The sequence below is a fragment of the Leptopilina boulardi genome, unplaced genomic scaffold, assembly GCF_019393585.1.
Source record: "Leptopilina boulardi isolate dan_hultmark-lab unplaced genomic scaffold, ZJU_Lbou_2.1 LbouV2_377, whole genome shotgun sequence".
Lineage (NCBI taxonomy): Eukaryota > Metazoa > Arthropoda > Insecta > Hymenoptera > Figitidae > Leptopilina > Leptopilina boulardi.
In genome coordinates this window covers 1094473-1118702 of record NW_026137948.1, presented here as the reverse complement: position 1 = coordinate 1118702, position 24230 = coordinate 1094473, and the positions used below count along the sequence as shown (strand labels likewise).

Here is a 24230-nt window from a genome sequence, read left to right as displayed (position 1 = left end):
TTTTTAAATTTCAAAGTTGTGTAACCCCTTAAGTTACAATACCAATTAAAACGAATATCGTTGAGAATATTATTACGGTAGTTGTAGCATGGTAATTTCTTAAAGGGAAACGCACGTAGTAATATCGCTTTACTCAGTAAAACTGCTTTGGAAGTAAAATGTCTTCGACTGTAGTAAAACTACTTTCGCATATGTGACCGGGTCTGAGAAAACTGCTATCGACCAAAATCAACTTTTCGAGAAAAGCGAGTTTAAAGTTTTACTACTAATTAAAATAGATTTCTTGAAACATTTTATCTTTCAAAGGACCTAGATAAGTGTTCCTTATGTATTTTTTATGCTGAACACGATTTTTATGGTTAAATAATTTTTTGAACATCAGTGTTATTGTTATAAACAACACAAAAAATTATAAGGTATTAAAATAAGCTGCAACGCTTATTATTTTAATCCAATTTTGCTTATTTTAATACCAAAATGGATTAAAATAAGCAAAATTGGATTGAAATAATAAGCGTTGCAGCTTATTTTAATGCCTTTTAATTTTCTGTGAATTTGTTTTGCAAAAGTAAAAATATGAAATTTTAAAATTTAATTTAAACGACTTGCTAATGTCCTATTTTTTACCTACAGAACCAGTTTGCCGTTGATGGGTACACTTTAGGATCATCGCCGAGAATTTAGCTCGAATTTTTTAAATGGTTTTTGCATTCATATTTGAGGTTTAAGAAAATATCCTTAACACTTAGACAACCAGGTCGCCGATAACGGGTATATCTGGAGATCATCTTCGAGGATTTAGGTCGAATTTTTCGTTAATTTTGAAAAATTTATAAATTTTTATCTTAAACAAAAATACCAAGAGTGATTTTTATCTTAGAATTACTTATATTTTAATTACCAGAATTTTACTAAAAAAATTTTTTTTTTAATTTGTTTAAACAAATGCAAAAAAAATTTTTTAACATTCGAGACTAGTTGCATTGTATTTTTAGGACCTAAAACTATAAGAAACCATCATAAAAAAATTGATTTTTTGGTCGATAACACCGTTTTCTCAGACCCGGTCACATATACGTGGCTTGAAGTCAAACTACTTCCGAGGTAAGACCTCTTAGCCTGTGGTAAGACCACTACGTATAACCATCTACGGTAAGACTTATACTTATTGAACCTTAAACTTTGAAGCACGTTTTCTCTATAATTTCACTTTTTCTGATTCTTACAAACTGGTGGGCATGCTTGACGGAAAACGCCTTGACCGATTTTAATGAATGATGGCTTGTTTTCTCAGTATTTATCCCTCTTCTATGTTAACTAATAAAAATGTCGAAAAGAACATTTTTTACAATTTTGAGAACCAGTTAAAGTCATTATTTTTTTAAAAACAATGATTTTTTTGTTTTTATCTCTCAAAACATTCAAATTTCACCATTTCTTTGGACTTTTTTCAGTTAATAGAAACTATATATGTAAACTTTAAAAATTTTCTTTGATTTTATGATTTAAACAAGAATTGCAGTCTCCACCGCGCCCACCGTTTTTAAAGTCAATATGTGCACCATCGTACACAATTAATTTTATCTTGTCTATTTTTTAATATTATTTGTCAAAAACTTTTTACAAATACTTCAAATATTTATAAAAAAAACATCCCAAAAATCCCGAAGGTCTAAGTTTTTTTTTCCTTCTTAAAAAAATTCTCAAAAAAGCGCTATTTTCAGGCCTCTTAAAGTGGGATCCCCTCTTAATGATTGGAACAAAGTTGTTGATAAATGTTGAAGTTAAATAATAAATAATACCTAATAATAATAAAATTAACAATTAAAAATATAATTTGTTTAAAGATTAAACAAATTTTACTTTTTATTTATAGAGTAAGAATTTCTGAAACGTGACACCTAAACCTGAAAAAATTTATTTTATGTTGAAATGTTATTTTTCTTATAGTATTTTATATGCACAATCACCCCCTAAAACGATTTTGCAAAAAAAAAATTTTGTTGTTGTTATTAACAATTTAATATTTTTGACCCTTTTTTTAAAAAAATTAATTTCAAAGAAATTTATTGATCGATTTTAATAATCTAAACGGCATTCTTCTTGTCTTGAACCATAGTTTTATTTGGTGCATAAATATTGATTTTTATTGCAAAAAAAATTGTTTATTTATAAACAAATAGTAAAAAACCATGAAAACAATCGAATTTCAAAATGAAATATAGCTTCATATACTTAAAACCCTTCTGAATAATATTCCGTCGAGAAAAAAAATATCACGCATTCGACAATTGGTTTATTTAAACATTTTTGACAGTGCGCATGACGCATGTAGTACGTAGTGAGTGACAGGCGCCGCGCTACGTTCCGCTAGAACTCTAATGTAGGTATTCTATTCTACAAAGTCTGTGGAAAAATTAATTTTATTATTAAATTATAATTTTCAAATGTTGTTTTAAAAAGAATGTTTCAAATTTGAGTTTACATATTATTATTATTATGTATAATAAAAACTTATAAACATTTTAGCTGAATTTATTGTTTTTTGATGCATATTTTTATAATGATTTTAGTCCAATTTAAGTTGCACAAAATAAAGGTGAAATTATAAGCAATATTTTACTTGTTTACAAGAAACTCAAAAATCGGCCCCGTTCAAGTATAACAACGATTAAAAAAAATTTCGACTTTTTTTGGATCAAATTTCAAATTTTTTTAAGCTATATAACACTTCGAAAAGATATGTTTTTTTGAACAATTAAAATTTTATTGAGATCCAATTGTTTGTTTCAGAAATATTAATGTTTAAAAAATAATTGTCAAAAATTTCAATAAGGCGTAACATTTACAATTTTGATTATTTTCAAAAATCCTTTGGGACTTCCATTTCTTATATCCAATACTACAGTTTTACAAAATTATAGACAATTCAAAGACCCCTTGCAAATCGTGATATTTCTGACGGAGTCTTAACCAATAATAATAATATGTAAACTGGAAACATTCTTATTAAAACAACATTTGAAAATTATAATTTAATAATATATTAATTTTTCCACAGACATCATGGACTATTAAAACACATATGTATCACTTTTTTCTAACCCAAAACATTATTACGGGACCACTTTAAAAATTCTTATCTTTGTACTAAATGTAACATTTTTAGGTTACATGTAATTTGTAAATTGTTTTGATTAAAGTTTTTCACTATTTTCATAAAAATTTTTAACAATGTTATTGAGTTGGTAAAATTATCTTACCATTGCTTGAATTTTGTGTAGAAGAAACATACAAAGCCATATTTTAGAAGGTTATTAGTCTCAGACCTGAAACAATAAAAATGGAACTAATTGATATTGTTAATTAAACTAAAAGAACATAAATAGTAGAAGACTGTATTCATAATGTAATTAAGAGATTATTCTGGTGTTTACGCCATTTTTAAGAGCTTATTTCAGGATTTTTTTTATTATAAAATAAAATATAATCACACCAAATCTCTTTACATCGTTTTATTCTTATTATGAAGTGTTGAAAAAAATTATAATCGATTATTTTTAACTAGATTTTGTTATTTATATTTAATATAACAAAAAAAAGAAGTAGGCTGCTGGCGCAGGTGATTTACAACAATCAATCCGACCGATTACTCCAATTTTTTACAGCTTATTCTACACAAGCATGGCTCTGATCCCTACTAGAATTAATGATAACTTTTATTTTGCTTCCTCTTCTCCCGAGGAAGCTTTCTATTCGTGCCGCTTTTCGCTTTTTTAAAAATTGGTTATATGGGCTTTTTTTCTAGAATCCATATATTTAAAGTTTGAAACAAATGTCCAAATGTATGTTTGTGTGTATATGTAAGTATGTCACAAAATCTTGTGTACAAATTATCTCTACAATTATCTCGAACACGCTTTGATGGATTGTCCTAAAATTTTTTAGGCTTATTGCAGTTATCAATATCCAAAATCAGACACAAGGATTTACAAAAATATCCACATAATTTTTTTCAAAAATTCGAAAATACGTTTTTTAACCAAAAAATTTTTTACACTGTAAATTTAATTTTTTTCCAAGGAACTGATTTCTCGTATTGAAACGAATTGATTAACTTATATAAAGTATATGGGGGATTCCACGTGAGATTTACCTATGACCTGTTAAATTCGTCTAAATATATTTTTTTCTTATTCTTTGCAGAAAAAAAGGTTTACGTATATTTTTTATTTTTTTATAAGTGCTCAAATTTTCGAATTATGAATTTTTAAAAATCTTATTTTTTCAATTTTTTTTGAAATACACCTAATTTCAATGACATGTAACTCTAAAAGTATTAAATTTAGAAATTATGATTAAGATACAAAAAAGTTTCAGTTTTTTATCGACTTTCAAAATATGTTAATGAAAAAAATTTTTTTGAATTTGTTTATAAAAAACAGCGATTTTTCATAAACAAATTAAATTTTTTTAAATTTAGGCGCGGTTTTTTTTATTTTTATTTAATTTTTACACACATGAAAATAAAAAGAAAATTTTGTAATAAGTTTTGGAGTGGGCCTAATGATCCTTTTGTTTATATGATTTGTTTTAAAAAAAAATTTCACTTCTTTTTCGTTTTTTTTTATTTTTCAAAATAAAATGTATTTTAATTTGTTTTTCTATAAGTTTACAAGTAGATCCTAGTGTCAAAAACACTTTTCGTTTTAAAAAATAAAAAAAATCGAAAAAAAAATAAAATTTTTTTTTAAACAAATCATATAAACAAAAGGATCATCAGGCCCACTTCAAAACTTATTACAAAATTTTCTTTTTATTTTCATGTGTGTAAAAATTTAAAAAAAAATAAAAAAAATCGCGCCTAAATTTAAAAAAATTTAATTTGTTTATGAAAAATTGCTGTTTTTATAAACAAATTCAAAATTTTTTTTTCGTTAACATATTTTGAAAGTCGATAAAAAACTGAAACTTTTTTGTATCTTGATCATAATTCCTAAATTCAATGCTTTTAAAGTTACATGTCATTGAAATTAGGTGTATTTCAAAAAAACTGGAAAAAATCAGATTTTTAAAAATTCATAACTCAAAAATTTGAGCACTTATAAAAAAATAAAAAAATACGTAAACCTTTTGTTTCTACAAAAGAACAAGAAAAAATATATTTAGACGAATTTAAAAGGTCATAGGTAAATCTCACGTGGAATCGCCCATATATTTTACTTAAAATCTATAAATAAAATTATTTTTTAATTTTTTAAAAAATCTTTTTTCGTATTTTTTGAAATAACTTTTTTCTTCATGAAAATTTTTAATAAATTTTGTCAGAGTTATATTCCTGGCATCAACACAAATCGATTGATGCATTTAAAGTTTACATTTAACCAATATATTTATATTAAATTGATCGGTACTTTTATTTTTAACAAAAAATTGAAATTTTTGTAAAACTAATAATATATACCCAGATGGAAAAGTTCCCGGTAGTGACTACCGGTAGTCACTACTGGTAGTTTATTTGGGAATTGCAACCAAAAAAAAATTCTTAAGTTTTTCGGTAACAAATTTTGGTTGTAATTTCCGGAAAAATTACCGGAAGTGACTACCGGTAGTCACTATCGGGAACTTTTCCACCTGGGTAAGTGTTTTTCATGATGAGGAAGCTAAATGGTCATGAAATGAACTTAACTTGTTTAATTTTTTGTCAATAAAAAAAGATACAATTTTTTAATCTTTTTGCTTATAAGTCCGCCATTTTGTTGTTTATTAATAAAAAATGCTTTACAGGTTCTTGTACATGTTCATGAATGAACTTTTACATGTTGAAGAAATGTTTTTGAACAAGTTCAGCTTGTTGTACAAGATCCTGGACAAGAAAATATACATGTTCTCGTTCATATTTATGTGCAGGTTTCATGTACATTTTCTTGTACCAGATGTGGAACATGTTCATTTATGTTTTTAAATTAAAAATCAAAAACTTTAAAGGCTGCGCAACAATTTTCAGCATGCATAAGTGAAGAGTCTTAATAATTATAACTTATTAAAATTTCAAATTTTTTTCAAAAACATTTTTTATATAAATGTTCTTGTACAAGAATATAAACGTGTTTATGTAAAAGTACTTGTACAAAAAATCTGAACAAGAATGTGTTCAGGAATATGTAAATTTTCTTGTACAAGTATATTTTCTTATCCAGGATCTAGTACAAGTTCTGATATACAAGAACTTGTCTCAATTCCGGATGCTGAACTTGTTCAAGAACATTACTTAAACATGGACAAGTTCATTCATGAACATGTACTTCTTGTACATTTTCTTGTACAAATTTTTCAGCCGGGATGCTTGTGTAGAATAAGCCGTAAAAAAAATTGGAGCTATAGGTAGGATAGATTTTTGTAAATCACCTGCGCCAGCATTTTTTTGTACGGAAAACATGAGACAAAAAAGGACGGAAACTATATCTGTCCTTTTCTATGTCATATTTCCCGTACTCGTATTCGTAACCGGAGTCATTCTGCTTAGGCCTTAACATACAGTGACCTTACACAGTAAGCCTACAGTAATCTTACAAGGTAAGCCCACTTCAAGCTTATTTAGTAAGGTCACTGTAAACATATTTCGTAAGGTTATTGTAAGCTATATTACAAGCTAAGCTTACAGTAAATTTACACTAAGCTAAGATGGTAACGATAAAATATTAATAAATTAATAAATATAAAATCTTATCTACCTATTACTTTATTTTATGTAAATTATCTTACTTTTTACATTTCATAATTTACATAAAGAATATTCTAAAACATATAATTATTCTTCAATTTTCAACGGTGCAGCACAACTCCCCACGTTTTTTGAAAAGTCATAAAACCAGTATTTTTGAAAAACAAGAAAAATTTCTATATTCGTTTCGAATTTTGATTAAGTGGTTAGTACCAAATCTTTTTTTAAAATAATCGATTTTCAAAAAATTGCAAATTCTTGTAGATATATATCTTCACGCGCACAATGTGTGCTTTTATATATATATTTATATATGGGACGTTCCACGTCAAACGGAACAGAGCTCTAGCCAAAAATTGGCTTGATAAAAAAATCGTTTAAGGGCTGAAAAAACTTGTACACTCTTGTACTTTCGAAAGCAGATGGGCGATTTCAGAAATTCAATATGGCGGCACCTCTAGATGTGATATAAGTCATCAATGTCACGATTCGACAAATACAAACATGAATAAAATTTCCAAAATTAATTAAATTGAATCAAAAAATACACTTTTAAGCATTTTTGGGGTCGCTGAATACGAATCTGAAGTCAGATTTTAAAAATTCAAAATGGCGGATCCAAAATGGTGGTCGATTTTTGTTATAACTCAATTTTTTTAAAAAACTGGTTACTCGGGGGTTTTTGGGGTCGCTGAATACGAATCTGAAGTCTGATTTTAAAAATTCAAAATAGCCGATCCAAAATGGTGGTCGATTTTCGTTAAAATTCAATTTTTTCTTCGAAACTTGTTATTTGGGTGTTTTCGGTGTGGATGAATTAATTATAAAATTAGATTTTTTTGATTAAATATGTTATTCGGGTGTTTTAAAGGTCGCTTATTTTTAAAACAAAGGAGCACTTGTATATTTTTTAGCCAAGTGTCTTTGAAACCTTTTATGAATGATAGCATTGTAACTAACAGTGTATATTTTTTAGAGCTTTATGATTTTACCTATGTAAAAGAAAGATTTAAATATCAAAAGTCCTTACAAACACTTTACTACTCATTAATTTTACATATTATTTTTTTATTTTTCATATGCGCTTAGTTTTTTATTATTATTATTTTATTTACAACATATTCGCATTCAGCGACCCCAAAAACCCCCGAGTAACCAGTTTTGAGAAAAAATATTTAGTTTTAACAAAAATCGACCACCATTTTGGATCCGCCATTTTGAATTTTTAAAATCTGACTTCAGATTCGTATTCAGCGACCACAAAAATGCTTAAAAGTGTATTTTTTGATTCAATTTAATTAATTTTGGAAATTTTATTCATGTTTGTATTTGTCGAATCGTGACATTGATGACTTATATCACATCTAGAGGCGCCGCCATATTGAATTTCTGAAATCGCCCATCTGCTTTCGAAAGTACAAGAGTGTACAAGTTTTTTCAGACCTTAAACGATTTTTTTTATCAAGCCAATTTTTGGCTAGAGCTCTGTTCCGTTTGACGTGGAACGTCCCATATATATGGGCGATTCCACGTGAGATTTACCTATGACCTTTTAAATTCGTCTAAATATATTTTTTTCTTATTCTTTGTAGAAAAAAAAGGTTAACGTATTTTTTTATTTTTTTATAAGTGCTCTTTCTTCTTATTTTCATGTGTGTAAAAATTAAAAAAAAATAAAAAAAATCGCGCCTAAATTTAAAAAAAATTAATTTGTTTATAAAAAATCGCTGTTTTTTATAAACAAATTCAAATTTTTTTTTTTCGTTTACATATTTTGAAAGTCGATGAAAAACTGAAACTTTTTTGTATCTTGGTCATAATTCCTAAATTCAATACTTTTAGAGTTACATGTCATAGAAATTAGGTGTATTTCAAAAAAACTTGAAAAAATCAGATTTTTAAAAATTCATAACTGAAAAACTTGAGCACTTACATATAAAAAAATAAAAAAATATGTAAACCTTTTTTTACTACAAAGAATAAGAAAAAAATATATTTAGCCGAATTTAAAAGGTCATAGGTAAATCACACGTAGAATCGCCCATATGTATATAAATATATGTAAAACTACACATACATATAAATAAATATAAAAATAAATATAAAATATAAAATATAATAAATATAAAAATGTAGGTAAATTTATATATAAAAGAATATATATATGCATATAATATATCCTGACGTGTAACGAGGTATTTTCTTGAAAAAGGGTATGTTTTCGTAAATTCGCTTTTTCCTAAAACAACATTTTTTAAACTGGTGGACATCATAAAGAAACTATTGCATAATAAATAAGAAATAAATTTTTTTTTTTAAATTTAAAATCCGTTCTGTTAGGTATAAAAAGTTTGAAGTAAATAAAATAAATTTTGTAATAAAAAAATGTTTAAGAAAAGTCACTGAGATGTGGTACTAACACCTTAATTGATTATGCTAAAAGTTGTGTTCGTAAATGTACTAAAAGTAATATATAATAGAATAGTCAAAAAATCAAAACCCGATGCACAACTCCCCATTCTCCCCTATAAACTTAAACTTAAATAAACACAAAATTTGTTAGCTAAAATGTGAATTCTTGATTTTTTAATTTTCATTAATTTTCTAAATTTAAATCAAATTTATACTTTATAATATATACCAATCGATTCGTCTTGACATAAGGAATAAGACTTTATTATATATCACCTTAGATTTTGTTGTTAAAAAAATTTTTTTGATTGAAAACGAATTTTTGAAAAAAAGACGATAAAATTTTTTTTTAGTACCCGGATGCGAATTTCGGTCGGCCGCCAGAGATGGTTGGTCGGCCCATCTAGGGCTGCACGAGAGTCGGCCGCCCTAGTTGGGCCGACCATGGTAAATATTGTCACCCAAAGGTGGCCCGACTATGGCTGCCAACGTTGGCAGCCCTAGTTGGGCCAACCATGGTTCCCATAGTTGGTCCGACTGTGGGGGATAATGGTCGGCATGACTTGGACAGCCACAGATGGCCCAACCTGGGCAGCCCTAGTTGGCCCGACTAATAAACTTTTGGTCGGCCAACCTTTGGCAGCCATAGTTGGGCCAACTGAGTCGACCGTAGGTCGGTTGACGTTATCAATTCGCTAGTTGGCCCGACCTTTGGCTGCCATAGGTGGGCCGAAAATCTTTGCCATAGTTGGACCAACTTTGACAGTCGTCCCCAACAGTCGGCACAACTAGGGCAGCCACAGTTGGCCCGACTATGGCAGCCCAAGTTGACCCAACTGTGGCTGTCGACCGTCGTCTCCAACAGTTGGCCCAACTAGGGCAGCCACAGTTGGCCCGACTTGGGTACCCATAGTTGGGCCAACCAAGTCGACCCTAGGTCGGTTGACGTTATCAATTCGCTAGTTGGCCCGTCCTCTGGCTGCCGACTGAGCACATGGTTGGCCCAACTTGGGGCCGACCGCCAACTCACACCTGGGTATTTTTTAAAATCCTTTTATCCATTTTGAGATATTAATGTGATAAATAAGCCTAACAAACTTTACCCAAATCGATATGCATTTAAAAAAAATTTTTAATTTTAAGGACTACATAGCTTCCTCTACGAGGAAGCAAAAGTAATAACGTTTCGTAATTTTGACTAAAAATAAAAATGTCATCGTTTTTTAATACACATGTAGGTATATTCAATAAGTATATTAGATCAACTTTTTTTACCTTCGTAGTAAAATATGAGACTTTTTTCTAATTTTGGATTGTTTTATGTACATTATAAAGCAATAACTGTTCATTTTATGACCATTTAGCTTCCTCATCATGACCCAATGGGAAAAATACCATTGGCGTATTAATGGCCCAATAATGGGAGCCAGGGATGCCAATATAATTTCAATAATGCTACCCAATAATGGACCATTATTGGTAAAGTCATGGGCTGTCCACGCCGATGCCAATGATTGGCAACCATCATTGGCAAATTATTGGCAACCAATAATTATCCAATATTAAAAATTTTAATAATAATTTAAAAAATCAATAATTTAAAAATAAAATTTTTATTATTATTATTTTTTAATAGTTATTATTATTATTATTTTATTTTTAATAATTAAATTAAAATAAAAAAATGGTCATCAAAGTATTAGTGAAACCATTTCTTCCAAAAAAGAGTTTGTCTCAAATCCAATTAATAGGAGAGACATCGGGTAGAAAAAAATTTCGACAAGAAAAAAATTTTCGATCACTGCTTATATACCAATCTAATGGCACCTCAACTGCGAGAAACAGTTATGATGTTCGCCCTCCCTGTGGCGTTGAGCGAACTAAAGTCTAGAGCTGAGCCATCAGCGCAGCGCGGGAACATTTAAAAAATTTGATTTTATTAGATATTTTATTTTATAATAATTAACGATTTATTAAGTATGACATTATGTTATTAATAATTATTAAAGACATTAATTATTTATTAAGTTAATTATTTGTCATATTTAAAATAAAATAAAATATCTAATAAAATCAAATTTTTCAAATGTTCCCGCGCTGGGCTGATGGCTCAGCTCTGGACTTTAGTTTGCTCAACGCCACAGGGAGGGCGAACCCCTATTGAAAAAAAACACGTATAATTATACGTATAATAATACGTATAATTATACGTATAATTGTACGTATAATTATACGTATTATTATACGTATAATTATACGTATTATTATACGTATAATTATACGTATAATAAGACATACGAATTTGAAACAAGAATTATACGTATAATTATACGTATAATAATACGTATAATTAATTATACGTATAATTAATTATACGTATAATTATAATTCTATTAAAAATAGAATAATAGAATAGAATAGATTAATTAGTAGCAAAATTGCGCTGAAATTTTTTAGAAATTTTAAAATGCAAATTAAATTTCACGAAAAAAAATATCGTCGAATGTCAATTCAAGCAGTCACCCATCCAAGTACTAACCGCGTCCAACGTTGCTTAACTTCTGTGATCTGATGAGAACTTGTTCCTTCGCCTTGGTGTTTCCGCTGTCTTGTCTTGATTAATAACTTTGTCGTATAAGTATCACTAAAAGTGAGGTTAGGTGCGATACAATACTTATACGACAAAGTTATTAATCAAGACAAGATAGCGGAAACACCAAGGCGAGGGAACAAGTTCTCATCAGATCACGGAAGTTAAGCAACGTTGGACGCGGTTAGTACTTGGATGGGTGACTGCTTGAATTGACATTCGACGATATTTTTTTTCGTGAAATTTAATTTGCATTTTAAAATTTCTAAAAATTTTCAGCGCAATTTTGCTACTAATTAATCTATTCTATTCTATTATTCTAGTTTTAATAGAATTATAATTATACGTATAATAATACGTATAATTATACGTATTATTATACGTATAATTAATTATACGTATTATTATACGTATAATTAATTATACGTATTATTATACGTATAATTATACGTATAATTCTTGTTTCAAATTCGTATGTCTTATTATACGTATAATTGTACGTATAATAATACATATAATTATACGTATAATAATACGTATAATTATGCGTATAATTATGCGTATAATTATACGTATAATTATACGTATAATAATACGTATAATTATACGTATTATTATACGTACAATTATACGTGTTTTTTTTCAATAGGGACATCATAACTGTTTCTCGCAGTTGAGGTGCCATTAGATTGGTATATAAGCAGTGATCGAAAATTTTTTTCTTGTCGAAATTTTTTTCTACCCGATGTCTCTCCTATTAATTGGATTTGAGACTAAAGTCCAGAGCTGAGCCATCAGCCCAGCGCGGGAACATTTGAAAAATTTGATTTTATTAGATATTTTATTTTATTTTAAATATGACAAATAATTAACTTAATAAATAATTAATGTCTTTAATAATTATTAATAACATAATGTCATACTTAATAATTCGTTAATTATTATAAAATAAAATATCTAATAAAATCAAATTTTTTAAATGTTCCCGCGCTGCGCTGATGGCTCAGCTCTAGACTTTAGTTCGCTCAACGCCACAGGGAGGGCGAACATCATAACTGTTTCTCGCAGTTGAGGTGCCATTAGATTGGTATATAAGCAGTGATCGAAAATTTTTTTCTTGTCGAAATTTTTTTCTACCCGATGTCTCTCCTATTAATTGGATTTGAGACAAACTCTTTTTTGGAAGAAATGGTTTCACTAATACTTTGATGACCATTTTTTTATTTTAATTTAATTATTAAAAATAAAATAATAATAATAATAACTATTAAAAAATAATAAAAATAAAAATTTTATTTTTAAATTATTGATTTTTTAAATTATTATCGAGATTATTATTAAAATTTTTAATATTGGATAATTATTGGTTGCCAATAATCTGCCAATGATGGTTGCCAATCATTGGCATCGGCGTGGACAGCCCATGACTTTACCAATAATGGTCCATTATTGGGTGCCAATGGTTTTTTCATTGGCTCCCATCATTGGGCCAATTAATACGCCAATGGTTACTCGTGGCAGTTTCCCATTGGGGATACACTTATATTCAAGATTAAAAGAAGGATTACAACTAAAATAGCGATCAATTTTATAAATATTAGTCAAATGTAAACTTTGTATATCTCAATCGATTCGTTTTTATGCCAGGAATACAATTTTGACAAGAATTAATTAAAATTTTTATATCAGAAAAAGTTATTTCAAAAAATACAAAAAAAGATTATTTTCAAAAATTTAAAAAAATGATTTAATCTATAGATTTCAGTAAAATATGAACTTTATATAGGCTAATCGACTCGTTTTAATGCAAGAAATAAGTTTTTTTACTAAACAAAATTAAATTTACAAAGAAAAAATATTAAAAAAAAAATTTTTTTTTTAATTTTGAAAAAATTGTAAAAAATAAAATGGTGTGAATATATTCGGAAATCCTTGTGTCAGATTTTAGGTATTAATGATTACAATAAGCATACAAAATTTCAGGACAATCCGTTAAAACGTTTCTGAGATAATTTGTACACAATATTTTGTGACATACACACACATAGACACACACACATCTGGACATTTGCTCAGGACTACATAAATATTATTTCTAGATGAAAATGAGTCCATACATTCGAATTTTAAAAAATCGAAAAACGTCACGAATGCAAAGCTTCCTTATGAGGAAGCAAAATGAAACAAAATATTTAGTTTTTAATAATTCTTGAAAATTTTTCTAATTCAAATAATTTTTAAAATTGTTTGATGTTTAATAGAATTATTATAGTGAATCTCTGCCTAATCATTCTAGTCAAATTCGAAAGAACTTTTTTGATTGGGTTTTCTAAAATTTTATTTATCTCTGAATGATAATAATAATTTTCAAATTTTTGAATAACTTGTAATAAAGGGTATTTCGTAATGTAAAATAAGTAAAAATAACAATAATAAAAAACAATTGTTTACAAAATTATTTTTTAAAAAATCATAGAAAATTGTTGAGTTAAATAATTACGAAAAAATTTGAATAAAAATAATTTTAAAGGTTTTAAATTATAACTTTTTTAAGAAAGTTTAACTCAAAATTTATAATTTTAATATTTTTTTAGAACCTAAAAAGTACCTACAGCTATTACTTCATTTGTAGATTTAAAATCAACACTTTAAATAATAAAAACTGGAAATTTTGATACGTAAATTGGTCACTAATTTTTTCAATTTCGGTGCGTAAAGTACGTAATTTTTAATGCCGAAGACACTTCGAGGTCTGAATAATAAAAAAAATGGTAATTCAAATACGGCAAATTATTTAGTATAATTTTCTAGAATACAAATAAAATAATATTTTATTTGAAACATGTAAATAAATAAACTTCCTACAATTATGATTATATTCACCTCACTAAATAAGACTTACAAATAAATATTAATAATTGATTTTTGATACTTTTTGTATAATAATTGTAAAATTGTTTAGTCTATTATAATTACATGGTCGATTCCACGTGAGATTTATAGTCGAGGTTTAAAATTCGGGTAAATATATTTTTTCTTATTCTCTGTAGACAAACATGAAATACGTATTTTTTTATTTTTGAAAAATCGGACAAATTTTTGGCTTATGTCTCTGAAAATATTGAATTTGGTAAAATCTTGCCAAAGAATAAAAGTTTTGTTTTTTCTTAATTTTTAAGAAATTTAAGAAAAAAATTTTTTTTTTAATTTTTAATGAAAAATAAATTAATTTTTTATAAACAAATTAATTTTTTTTTAAATAAAGAAAAGAGCTGTAAAGAGACTGGGTAAAAATAACAAAAAAATATTTTGTTTATATAAAATTGTTATTAAAAATATAAAAATTATTTAATTAATTATTGATTTTGTTAAATATTATAAAATTACATTATCTTTAAAAAAACTTAAGCAAACCCAAATCTGAAACATGTAAAAGCAGCGGTACTATGTATTTGTTAATTAAGGGTTGTTTAAACAATGCGTTGTGTAAAAATTAATTAAAGTAAGTATTAGTTGTTTACCTTGACTAATAATATTGCACATTTCTCTCAATATGTCATTAATTTCGTAATGAGGAACTAAAATCATTAAAACTGTTTATAAAAATTGTTTAAATAATTGAAAAATTTTTTTTTCAAAAAACAAAATCAAAGGCGTTATGCAGAATTATATCATCTTTAAAATAAGACCAAGAACGTCTAAATCAGTTGAAATAAATTTGTAGGCTCTATGTTAATTTGTCCACGGCCCACTATGTAGCGTAGCGCGCGTAAAGCTTGCACGCAATTTTTAAAAATTCATTTAAACTTATTTAACTCATCAGACCCATTCCGGCTCTTTTTGCAAAATCTTCTGTATATTTTAAGGAATGAATAAATCATAAAAAACAAAATTTAATCGGGCTTAAATTAAAAAAAAATTAATTTGTTTATAAAAATTTAATTTTTTTAATTAAAAATTTAAAAAAAAAAAATTTTTTCTTAAATTTCTTAAAATTTGAAGAAAAAACAAAACTTTTATTTTTTGGCAAGATTTTACCAAATGCAATATTTTCAGAGATATGAGCCATTAAAAAGAGGTCTACTTTCGCAAAGCCAAAATTTCAAAAATTCATAACTAAAAAATTTAGCCTATTTTTCAAAAATAAAAAAATACGTATTTCATGTTTTTCTACAAAGAATAAGAAAAATATATATTTACCCGAATTTTAAACCTCGACTATAAATTTCACGTGGAATCGACCATTTATATTTAAACAGATAATGGTCAGTATTTTTCTAAAGTAATTAAATTTATTCTTTATCTGTAAACATCTTATTTCATTAATTATTACATTTTAGAAAAAGAAGTTTAAAATAAGTCAAAGTTAACCTTAGAATTCAAAAGAAAATTAAATATATATTTATTTTTATACACAATATTAATTTTATTTATTTTTAAAGTAAAAAACATCTATCCGTTCTTCTTCATCATAAACATTAATTTGATCTTAGCCGTTAAATGAACTATTTATTTAGTAAAAAAATATATTTCTTGCTTCTTTTGTTAATCTATTCTTATCTTCTCTGATACTTAGCCTTTAAAAAGATTACAATGATATCCCAGATTGGTCAATAATGTATATTTTATCTTTGTGGAGAAATATTATATTAGTGTATAATTTGTATATTAAAAAGTAATAATTTCAGAATGCCATTTATAGTGTTCAAATGGTACCCACGCAAATATTTATTGACATATTCAATGACAAAGGTAGATAGCGTACGAATGAATGAAAGAGGTAGGGGTTCCACACCAGTGCGAGACAAAAAAAGTGGTACAGATCGCGAAGCAAACACCATCGTGTGGAAATACTATAAGAGGATGAAGTAATAGAAAGAGAGAGAGAATCTTGAAGGTAAGAATGAATGAGTATGATAGAAAATATCAACCTGTACATAGGAGGCAGGACTAAACAATTTACTTTTAATGAATCCTTTCACAAACGAATTTATTGTTTCCCACTCGCACAACACTATTTTAAGAATATGTAATTGCTAAATTTAATACACTAGAATAAGTCAAAAACATAGTACTTTCACTTTGTGGTTAGAGAGAAACGAACGCACTCTAAGAGAGGTAACAACTGCGGATTCTGAGAGAACTGCTCCAATGGCAGTTATTTCGTCTCCTTCTCCGGTGTCTTCTCCTACCTACATTTCCAGTTGCATCAGAGATACTTCTTTTAGTCGATTTGTATTATTATTGTAAAATTTTTCTTACATATTTCTTCTTCAATACTTAAGAAAATAAGCTACATTGGAAAAAGAACAAGATGTTCTAAGATTTATATAAACTTTATAATTGTTGAAGTAAAAATTGTTTACAACTTGATTATTTTTTAAGAAATTTAAATCAACAGTTAATGATATTTTTTAATTTTCAATCATTTTTTCGAATTATCTTTTAAAAAATTTCCGTGATCTGTTGTTAAATCTGCCATTCAAAAAAGTCACATTATAAAACAAAAAAGTGATCTACCAACTACATGAACCAGAATGGGCGATTTTTTGCAATCTTTAATGTGTTGTTTAAATTTTTGTAAACCTAGATTTGTTATTATGTAGTATATGGGCAAATTTACAGAACCGTGTGATTTCATGTTATTCTTCATTTAAAAAATTGTAATATATATGTATCATTTTTTTAGTTTCAATGTCTTTTGAAATATATGCCTAACAAAAAAATTAAATAAAATCATAATTTTTATAGTATTCATGTGAAATAAAAAGTCATATGAGCTTAACATGATTAAATTTGATTTGTTACTCTAATCTTTTCTTCGACTTAAATGTATATAACTATTTCAGCATAAAACAAAACCGTTCAAAACTAATTGTAAATGATTTTTCTAATGTTTAAAAATGTATTACATATCGAAAAAAATATGTGCTCTTTTTTTAAAATGAAATGGCAACAATTCAAAAAGAGTCACTCCTATTTTTGAGTAATAGGAAGTCACAACCCTAGTGAAAAAAAAACGTATTATTATACGTATAATTATACGTGTTTTTTTTCACTAGGGAAGATTTTTTTTATTTTGTGCTTTCAACGGTAATGCGATTCTAATTTTTTTTGAATGAGCATATTCCTTATAAAAAAATAAATTAATTAAGATATTAAATAAATTAAAATAAAGATAATATAACAATACCCAATGGGAAATGCACGATTGGTTCAATAATGGGCCATGCTTGGCACACAGCCTGCCATTATTAAAACAATGATTGGCAACCACCATTGGTTTTGGTTTGGAATGATCACGCTACTGTCAATGATTGGCAGCCAAGCTTTGGGCCAATATATGGCTGCCAAAGATCGGCCAAGGATTGGCAACTAATAATAAGCCAATATTAAAAATTTTTTTAATTAAAAAAATAAATTATTTTTATTATTTTTTAATAATTATTATTTTATTTTTAATAATTCAATTAAAATAAAAAAAATGATCATCACAGTATATAGTGAAACCATTTCTTCCAAAAAAAGTTTGTCTCGCATCATAGAAGAAGGAGAGACATCCCTAGTAGAAATTTGTTCTAGCTATAATAAAAGAACTGGCCAGTCGTGCTCTCGGTCGTGCTTGAATTTGTTACTTTACTAGTCAGCTCGCTAAAAACTCGAATGTCGTGTCACGCTTTTTTCATCAAGTTATTATCCAGCACAACTTGATAATTATTTATCAAAAGGACTTTTGAAAAACTAATCAAATTAATTCTTTTAAATATAACGAAATTCATTTAATAATAAGATTTAATGTAGTAAACACGTTTATTTTATGCGAAAAAAATTCCAATTATCAACAAAAATTATTATATGAAAATATAATGCACTAAATATAGTAATTCGTTATAAATATGTAATTTATTACATTTATTACACGGGTCCGCTGAGCGGGAACGAAAGAAACGCACGCTTTACGCAATTTCGGCCGTTCTGATCAGTGATATTAAAATAAATGCTTGACGTATTTCACTGTACCTAATGATATTATGAATTTGTGCATATTATTTTTATTATTTTCTAGGCAAATAAACATTTTAGATGTTTATTTGATTTTAAATGATTTATTTATAATTTAATTTAAATATTAGACAATTATAAAACAACTAATTACTAATTTTTTTATTTATTATTCTCAAAAATTATATGTAAAATTTTATAAATAAAATAATTTTAATAAATTAATAATTATTGATATAATATAATATTATTAGTATTATTATTATCCCACACAGCACAGTATATTGCTGTAAGCTTACCTCAAGCTTACATGTAATTTTTGTAAGCTAACCCTGTAAGCTTCAGGTAAGGTCGAGGTAATATAAAAATGTCCGCCATACAGTAAGCTTACACAGTAATGCCATGGTAAACTTACATGGTAAAGTCATGGTAACCTTACATGGTAGGGGCACTGTACGCTTACATGGTAAGATCACTGTAAGCTTACACGGTAAGATCACTGTAAGGTTACAGTAAGCTTACACGGTAAGCTTATATTAATTGCTAACAAATAACAAAGTATTAATTTATCAACGTACAGTAAACAATAAATTGTTTTGCACAATTATATTTATTTTGTCATTTATATAAAAAAACCCGGTAGGGTTTGCTTAAAAAAATTTACTGCGCATTCGTAAGTGCCATAGAAAGCTACTGCGCATAAATATTTTAAAAACTTGCCGTGTAAGCTTACTGTAACCTTACAGTGACTTTGCCATGTAAGTTTACTATGGCCTTACTGTGTAAGCTTACTGTATGGCGGACATTTTTATATTACCTCGACCTTACCTGAAGCTTACAGGATTAGCTTACAAACATTACATGTAAGCTTGAGGTAAGCTTACAGCAATATACTGTGCTGTGTGGGATTATATTATTATCATATACTCAAACAGAGAAATAATAATCTACTATGTAAAATTTGTCTGAAAATAATAATAATCGTTTAATATTTTTTTTAAAAACTAAAAACACTATTTTATTCAAGGTAATATTATTTTTATAATAATTTAATTTATTATAATTTAATAAATTTCATTATTTTAAAAAAGCGCGCGCTATTTTGTCTTGGGCTAATCAGGTGATTTCAACTAAATGTAGGTTATGTTTATTTCTGATTCATGACAGCAGCAAACATTTACAACAAATAATGCTTTGCAAGTGTATATTTATTGTAACTAAGTAAGTTATGCAAAAAATATATATGTGGAACGATAATTTACGGCGATTTTCATAAAATGAATATTGATTTAGATGCTCTGGAAAGCAAAGTTCATTTTTTCTTACATTCAATTTTTTCGACCACCGAGATATTTCGATACATTTTCATGTGTTTTGTATGCACTGTCTTTTTTAAGAAACGAATATTAATATTATTATTATTAATTTTTTTAAATAATTAATTTTTATAAACAAGTTGTAATTTTTTTACACCAAGCAAGCGAAATGTCAAAACACAAAATACTAGCACAACGGTCAAGTTACTAGCCTTATTGTAGCGCCACCGCCATGACAAAGATATAGGAATATAATTTCAAGCAGCACTGGACAGTGCCATTAAAAAAACTGGATAGCTTTGAGTCGTGGAAATATCATATCAATTCCCAGAATTCTGATTTCATGGAAAATCTTAAAATGTTATATGAGGAGGTCAATCAAATAACTCGATTCGCGTTCGAAATATCGCCCTTATGCTATTTCGGCGCATCAAAAATAGTGAAAAATTATAATTCAAAATTTTAATTTTTTGAAAACACTATCTTGTAGGGAATAAAAAAACACAACTTTTTTTTGTAGAACCATTATTAATTAAATTAAAAATTAAAAACACCAAAAAATTTTTTTTCAAATTTAATTAAAGTTTTAAACATTAATCGTTGTATTGAAGTCAAATGTTAATGAATTAACTTGCAATTTTTTATACAAGTCCATTTGGGTCTGCTGAAACCGAAAAAATCATAAAAACTTTAAAAATTATTTATTGTTTAATTATTTTTTATTGTAAACAATGACCTGTCAGTAATATAGTTTTCTTACTTTCGATGAGGAAAAGTCTGTGGTGAAGTTTTGAATTGATCAAACTTCCAGTGAGAAAGTTGTTCCTTGGTATGCAAGGAAGTTTTCTGGAAAATTTCAACAAAATTTATTAAAAAATAAAAAAGTTTGCAATTTTTAAAGAATACGCGCCGCGTGACACATTCTCTCCAATAGACAGTACAGTGCTATAAAGGTGTCACCTTTATAGCACCTTTATGTTATTAATATTATTATTTAAAAATTAATAATGATAACTATTTATTAATAATTATTTGTTAATAATTAATTATTAATAATTATTTATTATATTAGGGCATATCTCTAGAACTTTTAAACTTTATGTTATCGCTCATTATGATACCTTAAGAATTTTTTAAATAATTTTTCAATACCATAATTTGACCAATTATAGGGCTTTTTAAATGAATCATGCGTTATATAATTTTTTTAATTCTGTAGGAAATGACGAACGTAAGTTAAAGTGGTGAAATCGACAGTTTCTAGTGTGTGATATTGACTGTTTTTTTAGTTTATAGACTGTAACTTTTTTAACGAAACATTGTGTGTCTTGTGGCTTGCAATAGAAGTAGGTGGGAGTGTAAAGAACTAAAAAATCCATGAAACAATGATGTGCCTCAAATTGAATAAAAACTATGTAGCTTCAAACTTGCGAGACAACTTTTTCAAAATTTCTACAAGTTAGCAGTTAAACTGATATAACTTTTTTAACGAAGGTTTTTGAGTAACGGCACAACGGGATTATATTATCTGCTTAATAAGAAGTAATTTGAACCCATACAGGAATGTGTGCCTCCTTTACACAAAGAATGCAATGACTTCAAACATTAAATTTTAAAACGTAACTCATATCAAAAAACCACATATTTGAAAAGCACATGTTGAATTTTGCTTCTAAATGATCCCAACTCATTGTAATCTCTTCTCATGCATTATAAAAGTCTACAGAAAAATCGTTAACCTTTGCACACTTCATTAAAACTTTATAATTAATAATGAATATAAACCTAAACTGTCCGACGCATAGTTTGTGAAGAAAAGTAAGTATTAACTAATAGATGTGTTTAAATCTGGCTGATATTTCTCACTCGAAGGTTTTTGGGGTCGCTGCGACTACTAATCTGAATTTAAAATTTTCCAAAATTCAAAATGGCGAATCCAATACGGCGGACGACTTTTTAAAAAAGTGATCCCATTAGCCTCAAATTTGTTACTCGGAGGTTTTTAGGGTCGCTGATTATGAATCTGAACTTTGTTTTTCAAAATTCAAAATGGCGGATCCAATATGGCGGACGACTTTTTAAAAAATTGATCCAATTGGCCTAAAATTCGTTACTCGGGGGTTTATGGGGTCGCTGATTACGAATCTGAACTTAATTTTTCAAAATTCAAAATGGTGGATCCAAAATTGCAAACAAAATTTTTTAAAAAATTGAATAATTGAAAAATATCTTTCTGACATATTTGATACACCATTTTAAATATTAGTAATGAAACTTTAAATTTTATGTATATGGTTACAAAAACTAAGCTACGAAAACCCCCAAGTTACAAATTTCAGGCCAATTACACAGTGTTACAGTGAAAAATTACTTTGAATCAGACCTACCCTAACTTGTTCGTCTTGAAAAACTGAAAAAATGGTGTATACTAAATCTCTCAAACACTCCCAAAATTTAATTTCAGAGCAAAAAAACCGTTTTTTTTGTAGTTGTTGTATAAACTAGCTTGTAACTTTAATATTTTTGGTCAAAATTTAATATTTTTTTTTCATTTTAAAGCTGAAGAAAAGAGCTTTTTAACCCTAACAAGTGTTTTTTGTTATAATTAAAAATAAGGTCCAAAAATTTAAAAAAAAGATCAAAAATTCTAAATTTTTAAGTAATTTTTTAACTTAAACACTAATTTACTGCCACAATTTCGTTTAGAATAATTTTTTTCTGTTCATGCTTTTATGGAGTATTTAATTCTGCGTCGAATGAGATTTTTTTGAACAGGATTCGTTAAAAATTATCTGAGTTATTGCAGTTTTTATTTTCATAGTCACACTATTAGGTTTAATCTAGAATTAAATTCTCTTATTTTCTGCTTTCAATTATTATAGGTGTAATTTTGATTTATTTTCAACGACTTTTTTTGTATTTTAGCTATGCAGTGAATTGTTTCTTAGTTTTGTTTGTAGTCCTTTCGTTTATAAAACTTTTCAAAGTGGCGGAAACAAATTTTATTTTCTTTATAGAAACATGTTACATGAGATCCTGATCAAGTGTCCGGATGTATGTATGTGTGTGTGGATCCCTTTTTTGTTTAGAAGATAACTTTAACAGATTTTAATGGATCTGTCAGACCGACATTTTTAAAAAAAAATAAATACCCTACTGTATTTTAATTTTCTTAAAAAAATTTCTATTCTTCAATGAAAATTATTGAAAAAGCGTATTTTTTGGTCGGGTCAAAGTGGTGTAACCCTTTAACTTCTGAATGTTTATTATTTATATTTATTTTAATTTTAAAAACTTAAAATTAAAAGTAATTATTTTAACTTTGGTCTTTATTTTTTATTTGTAAGATTGATTATAAAATTTTTTATAAAAGTCTAGAATTAAGGAATTTAAATTTAAATGTATACTTAAATGAAAATTTTAATATTTTACGGGAAATGATTTTTGTATATTTTTAATAATGAAAACTTTTAAAAGAAAAGTTCACATAACGGAAAAGTCGTTGAAAATAAATCAAAATTACACCTGTAATAATTGAAAGCAGAAAATAAAAGAATTTAATTCTAGATTAAACCTAATAGTGTGACTATGAAAATAAAAACTGCAATAACTCAGCTAATTTTTAACGAATCCTGTATTGGCCATATTGGATCCGCCATTTTGAATTTTGAAAATCTAACACCGGACTTCTAATCAGCGACCCCAGAAACCCCCGAGTAACAAGTTTCAGTCGAATCTAAACGATTTTTCAATTTTTGACCGCCATATTGGATCCGCCATTTTGGATTTTTGAAAACTAACACCGGATTCGTAATCAGCGACCCCAAAATCACTCGAGTAGCCACTTTTGTAAATTTACATTAACTTTTTAAATTTTTCTCATTTTAAATTTACCCGCCTTTTACTTTGTAGTTTTCTTTTTCTCCGCTAGGGTGTGACATCTAAATTCACTCACTAGCGAGACGCATAGGGAAATATATAAGTATAGGATAGATTTAGGTTAAAATATTACGAATTTTTCGTAGACTTTCGCAGGTGAGTAGTGCTTTTGTGTTCTATACGTTTAAATCAGTTCTTTTCAGAGATATTCTGTTTCTTTCTTTCTTTTCTTTTTTTCTCTTCTTTATTTTCTTTCTTTTTTTCTTGTTTTTTAAATCTTAAATTTTTTTTTGCTTTTTTCTTTTCT

The 24230-nt window shown here is 27.2% G+C and overlaps 3 protein-coding genes across 10 annotated transcripts in view; 2 read left to right on the top strand and 1 right to left on the bottom strand.

Annotated features, from left to right (window-relative positions):
- The window catches only part of LOC127287886 (pseudouridylate synthase 7 homolog), a 757063-nt gene that overhangs the window by 132597 nt on the left and 600236 nt on the right, over positions 1-24230 (top strand). The window lies entirely within an intron of this gene.
- The window catches only part of LOC127287884 (KN motif and ankyrin repeat domain-containing protein 2), a 265830-nt gene that overhangs the window by 146456 nt on the left and 95144 nt on the right, over positions 1-24230 (bottom strand). For 2 of the 7 annotated variants that reach the window (XM_051315021.1, XM_051315026.1), the window contains exons 1-2: positions 16658-17367; positions 3264-3329 (exon numbers count right to left, since the gene is read on the bottom strand). In XM_051315021.1, the coding sequence (XP_051170978.1) occupies positions 3264-3303 (40 nt within the window). In that variant the 5' untranslated portion in view covers positions 3304-3329; positions 16658-17367. Of the gene's footprint in view, positions 1-3263; positions 3330-16657; positions 17369-24230 lie in introns of those variants that run through there. The other 5 variants (XM_051315022.1, XM_051315027.1, XM_051315023.1 and 2 more) reach the window with 3 other exon arrangements.
- The window catches only part of LOC127287891 (uncharacterized), an 83505-nt gene continuing 75617 nt past the window's right edge, over positions 16343-24230 (top strand). The window contains exon 1 of the mRNA XM_051315044.1: positions 16343-16623. The gene's annotated coding sequence lies outside the window, so the exon portion shown is untranslated. The remainder of the gene's footprint in view (positions 16624-24230) is intronic.